Raw genomic sequence first — 6,027 nt, 5'->3', positions numbered from 1 at the left:
AATAATAAAAGACCCTGTTTAGTGAAAACAATTCTTAGCAGAAAGAACAGCACAGGAGGAATACCACCAAACTTTAGACTCTATTACAAAGCTATAGTAACCAAAACAGCTTGGTACTGGCACAATAACAAGCCTGAGGACCAATGAAATAGAACTGAAGATCCAGAATTCAACCCACAGACCTATGGCCACCTAATCTTTGATAAGGAAGCCAAAAAAAAAAAAGTAGGATGGAAGAAAGACAGCCTCTTCAAAAAACAGTGCTATAAATAGTTAATTTCTCTGCTTTTCAAAACTTATATGTTCCACACAGGCACTCTTGGCAAATTCACAGAAACACGGCAATAAAAAATAAGATTTGAATCTTTTATATTTGTGGTTGGAGTTCCTTTGTCTCTCTTGATAATATAGGTTTATATATGTATACTGGATTCTGACATCATTTAGATCCATAATTTAGGTCCTACAACAGGGGAGGACCTAAAAGCCTTTTGGCATTCCCTCTTACCCCTCTGTAAAATACTAGCACAAGAGATATTTAGCTTTAACAGTTTCGGTTTCCCCCCTTCTTGTCTTGCCTTGCCTTGCTTTGCTTAACTGCCTTTCCTTTTCTTTTCTTTCTTCCCAGCAACTGAAGTGCTCTGGAAAATGTAGCTTATCCCAGTCTGCTACTCGAATGATTAGACTAACATAATGTTCTATCTTGTTATAGGTGGGAAAGTGGGAAATGCTGACTAGCTCCTGGTTAGTTGTTTTTCATTGTGAAACTCCATTAAAAAAGTTTCCACTCTCCCAGTCTGGCTCAATTGCTAATGAGAAAATTGGGGTTTTATGAATTTTCTGACACCCACTAGTCACTGCAAAACTCTTATGTCAGGCTCTTCCGCCTCCTCTGATGGATCCCAGAGGTACCTTCCTTCCGGGCCTTGAAATGAGTCACTTCTTGGGGTTATGAAATGAGCAGAAATACTTTTCCTTTCTTTACTGAAGCTTTTTCCTGGTAACAACTGATTGGGAAATTTGCTTTTTATCAACCTCTCAACCTTTAGTTAAGAGACTAAAGCAGCACTCTTTGTCTTTAGTATCTTTAGTTACTAGTAATCACTATTTTAGTAAAATATGGTGTTAGCTTAGATTTTTCTTCACTTGAAAAAAATCTAAATTGTGGGTTTGATCACCCTAAGTATAGTAATTCCAGTGGTCTCAATCAATATATTTGTTCTCAAGATCATGATGCCTTATAAGAGCAGAATGAAGTATACTCCTGATTTATATATTTATATATACCTATACCTATTATTCAATTTAGAGGGAACCACAGTCATCCCCACCATCATGGGGAAGTACCAAGTGAGGATAGCAGCCCAGTTTATTTCAGGCATAGGAGACTCTACCTTCCTTGAAAACAACCAAATAGAAAAAGGTCTGGACTTGTTCCTGAAGTGGTAGAGCACCTGAAAATGTGAGCTGATGAGTTCAATTTCCAACATCAGCAAAAATAAAGTTACTTAACTAAATGTAATTGAAGACAGATATAATTAGCAAATATAATAATCAAGTTTACGGACTTAAAGCTGACAGTTCTCAATTTGCCAGACTGATGAGGTTTGCTTATTGTATCTTGGACTCTTGTAAAATCTTGTTGGCACATCTAATCCAATAATTATTATTAGCACCTGTTACTAAGCACCTGCTAGGTATGCTTTAAGAATCAGGAATATAATTTTTTTTCCTGTCAGTGTGGAAAGGCAGAAATAGGCAAGAGAAAAGATCTAACAGTACCAACACACATGCTGAATATGGACCCCAGTTCTACTATCTGCAGGACTTCCAGATGTTGCAGGAGACTATTTCTATCTTTGCACCAGGAGTAATGTAGGATTGGGAGAGTGCCAAATTATTGTCAAGTCAGTGAATAGGAAAGTCTTAGAAGACTGAGTCAGCAGAAAGATTCATAAAAGACTTCTTTATTATTAAACTCAAAGAGAACTTTTCAGAACAGATTAAGTCTTATGAGTGCAAATAATTCATTTGTCTTAATGGTACTAATCTGACATCTTGCTGGAGATGTGAGTAGAAGGATGTCTCACAAAACATAATTGGAAATGAATCATTGAAACATATTCTTGTGAAAAAATACAACTCAGAACTCTATAATAAAAGTGAAGTATAGATTTGCTTACATTTCTCAAACTTTGTTGTGCAACCACAAATGAGTCTCACATTTTTCAAAATACCTTATTTATTGTGGCTTATTTTCATCACTGCTTAAAATAGTAATAGTAATAATAATAGTAACAGCAACAATAAGCTGGGTGTGGTAGCTCACGTTCCTGCCTATAATCCTAGATACTCTGCAGGCTGAAATCTGAGGATCACCTTCAAAGCCAGCCAGGGAAATCAAAGTCCCTGAGACCCTTATTTCCAACTAGCCACTTAAAAAGCCGGAAAAGGTGCTGTAGCTGAAGTGGCTGAGCAGCAGCCTTAGTTTACAAAGTGCAAGAACAGCACCCAGGCCCTACATTCAAGCCCCAAGACAAGCAAAAACGCAGTAAAAAATTAAATAAACAAACAAACACAAAACACACAAACTCAACTCACAAATGTTATCGGACACATTTGGAGTATGTAACGGGAATTTTCCTGCAACGGAAACAGACGGCTCCAAAAACAAAATTTTCTAGTTTTCCTGCAACAGACGGCTCCAAAAACAAAAACAAAAGCTACACTTTCTACGTCCAGAAAAGGACAAGAGAGTAGCCAACATTTTCTGACGTTTTTTATTTTTACACGCAACCTATTTTTTGGACAAAAAGTTAACTTCCACCTTACACAGGGCAGGGGTGAGCAGCTTAATCCTAACTGCCCTTTTCCAAAGACCTCGCCGCATCTGGAACGCTCCGCCCACCGCCAGTGAGGGACCGCCCAGTGTGCGCGGTGCGTCACGGGAGTTGTCGGCCACGGGGAGGGAATTGTGGGAAATGTAGTCTGGCGACTCCTCCCTCCCCGCCATTCCTGTAATGGCTGCTTCCTTGAAGGTAATGTACGGCCGCGAATCGCCTAGCTGTGCTTATAAAACTAGACAAATTCGCACCTTTGCAGGCCAGAGAGTGAATGCTTTTTTCTTTTAGCCTTTATGTCAAGTTTTGGGGGGTGAACGTGCGCCTCGGTTTGGGCTTTTCTGTGTGGGAGAACTTAAACTTTAAATCTGGTTCCCACTTCTTGGGCAAACTGTTGTCTGTACTTGTTACCAGTTCCACCAGTCAGTTCCTCTCCCGCGCTCCTTGCCCTTTCAAATACGTCCTGATTCGTTGTTTAAATCTTGTTTTTCACTCCTGATAGGCGGTGTCACGTCTAACCTCTTAACCCCAGCATCCGGAGCTCCAGAAAGGAAATATTTCAGACAAGAACTTTGTATATTCCGTTTCTTAGGTAAGTCTAATTCCTCGCACCCTCACCTGTGATGGCTGTGTGACTGTGGAATCTGTCTGCACATTTCCCAGATAGGAGCGTCCCCCACTGCCTTCCCCACCCAGTCCCAAGAGAATGTTATTTTTTATTGACTGGGGTGTTTTAACTTTGTGTGTGACTTATTTTTCGTTTCTAATGATGTACTACTGTTGCTCCATTTATGCTTGGTGGTAGCTGCTTGGGGTGTGGGCATTACAGTGGAAGAATTAATGGGGCTGGGGTGTTGTCATGAGATTAGCCTCAAATTTCAAGTATATACAATGCTTCTCACTGGTGGTGGTGGTGGTGGTGGTGGTGGTTTTTCTCCTGTGTAAAAAAGGAGATGGATCTGAAATGAATCATAAACTTTAGTAAGTGAAAAGTGTAGTGGGTGGTTGATTATGTGTAGATTCCTGTTGTCTTTTTGTAAGATAAATAAATTTTTAATAGTTTCTTTCATTTCCATGCTTAATTTCTAGGATACCTCAAGACCCCAACATCATGACATCCATTTCTGCACAGATGCTGGTAGTCCTCATTTCACTGCTTTTGGTTCTGCCTGTTGTGGAAGCAGTAGAAGCCGGAGATGCAATTGCTCTCTTGTTAGGTGTAGTTCTCAGCATTACAGGCATTTGTGCTTGCTTAGGGGTGTATGCAAGAAAGAGAAATGGACAAATGTGATTTTCCAAAGGCTCTTAGGAAGTCAGACTTTATCCTGACACCCTCAAAACCTTTACTGAACACTGATCTCCAAAGTTCCCAGCAAATCTTAAGTAGGATGATTTCATATTTGTAGTCCTTTTCCCATAAAATGGGGACAAGTGGAGATTTGTTAAATGTGGGGAAAAAAATCTTTATAACAAATAATCCATTGGACAATGCAGCCTATCATTTGGATTTGCTGCTTAGAAAGATGGTTAAAGAAGAAAGAAAGATGGCTTAACTTTGTATAAGTAGTTTTCATAAGCATTCTCAAAGCATGTGAATTGGAAAGAAGGAAGCTTTGTTCCAGAATCGAGCAAATCACCATGGTTCAGTTATAATCACTGCCTCCTGAATTGTTGAGGAACTCTTTACTCCATGTTTGTATTAGATTATTTTTGTCTTATGTTAATATTTTACATAGATACTGAATAGCCAAAAATGGAAACTTTTATCTCTTGGTGGGGAATGGAAGTTTAAAAAATACATATATTCAACCTATCTATTACTGAAATGGATAAGAGATTTAATGTAAAAAAACAAAAAAAACCAAAACTCTCTATATTAATATCTCAATGATGAGAGGTATTCTATTAAATATAAGTCCATTATGTTAGTGTGTGGTGTGCATTTCTGTGTATCTTGGATGTTTCTATGTTTGCATGGACTTTTATAGAAGCCAAGTGGAGAACAGCATTGTACTTCTCCTTAATTGATCATCAGCTTGAAGACCATCATCAAATAGGAGAGGCCTCTGTAGGAAATTCACAGACATGAAGGAAAATGTAATGATCTGAATTGATATGCATGTCAGCTAAATGAGACACATGTACTCTGACCCTGCAACTTGAAGGACCCTCAAACCAACAATTGTATGTGAGGAGTTGTTAGAAATGCCCATTCTTAGACTCCACTCACATAATAGAAACAGAGTTTATCTGAAGAGTCTTAAACAGTTTGTATGCCATTGTGGGTTTAAGAGACTGATCTAACTTATGAGAACTCCATAATTGTGCCAGGACTTCCACAAAACTTTTATTATTTTTTTAGGTCTAATCTTGATTATATAAAAATGAAGTAAAGTTGAAGAATTCTACTTAATAAGAGTTGACAGTGATTTGATGCCAAAGATATATCCAGCACGAAAAGTTCTTAATAAGTTAACATAGATATTGCTAGAAATAAGTAGCCAAGGTTTTTATTTTATTTTGTTTTTATGAATTATCTAATTATTGGCTTTTTTGGTATCATGTCAGGTCTTCATTTTAAAAAATAGGTATACCAAGCAAAATCTTGTTAACAGTGCATTTCCCCAACTGAGCTGACTTGACTTGCAGGAGAGACTGTTAAAAGTAGTGAGAGTGACCCGGATTGTCAAGACATGGACTCAAGGTTGGAAGCATGGCTCAGTTGGTAGAGTGCTGACGACTGAGTGAAAGTGTGAGGAACTGAGTTCAAGTCTCAGTCTTAGACCTAAGAACAAAAAATGAGAGGGACTTCCTTATGCCATAGTTGTTTTATCAGTGAAAGCGCTAATATTCTTTATTTAAATAACAATCTTTTTGAAAGAGAAAGAAAGGACCATTGTTACCTATTGGTGATAATATGTTCAAGTGAACATATCCGTCAGGACAGGAAAAACTAAACCTGAATTGCATGTCAGTCATAGATACCTAGTCACTTGTGTGTACAGTACTTTTGTTTGTTTTGTTGCCAGTCCTGGAGCTTGAACTCAGGGCCTGAGCACCATCCTTGGACATTTTGCTCAAGGCTAGCACTCTGCCAGTTGAGCCACAGCAACACTTCTAGTTTTTTCTGTGTATGTGGTACTAAGGAATCAAACTCAGGTCTTCATGCATGCTAGGCAATTACTCT

General features: G+C 38.4%; 1 protein-coding gene across 1 annotated transcript; it reads left to right on the top strand.

The window, feature by feature from the left end:
• Positions 1-3,940: 3,940 nt before the first annotated feature.
• Positions 3,941-4,750, top strand: Smim30 (small integral membrane protein 30). The gene has a single exon (XM_090332366.1). The coding sequence runs from the start codon at positions 3,952-3,954 to the stop codon at positions 4,129-4,131; it is 180 nt and encodes a 59-aa protein (XP_090188492.1). The 5' UTR covers positions 3,941-3,951; the 3' UTR covers positions 4,132-4,750.
• Positions 4,751-6,027: the final 1,277 nt, after the last annotated feature.

Source organism: Megascapheus bottae, chromosome 5 (genome assembly GCF_031878675.1).
Source record: "Megascapheus bottae isolate mThoBot1 chromosome 5, mThoBot2.hap1, whole genome shotgun sequence".
NCBI lineage: Eukaryota > Metazoa > Chordata > Mammalia > Rodentia > Geomyidae > Megascapheus > Megascapheus bottae.
Note: the sequence above shows the minus strand (reverse complement) of the source record. Positions and strands in the feature narration are given on the sequence as shown.

Bases quoted from the DNA above. Each gene is read 5' to 3' on its own strand.
- Smim30 (XM_090332366.1), top strand. From the start codon at position 3,952: ATGACATCCATTTCTGCACAGATGCTGGTAGTCCTCATTTCACTGCTT.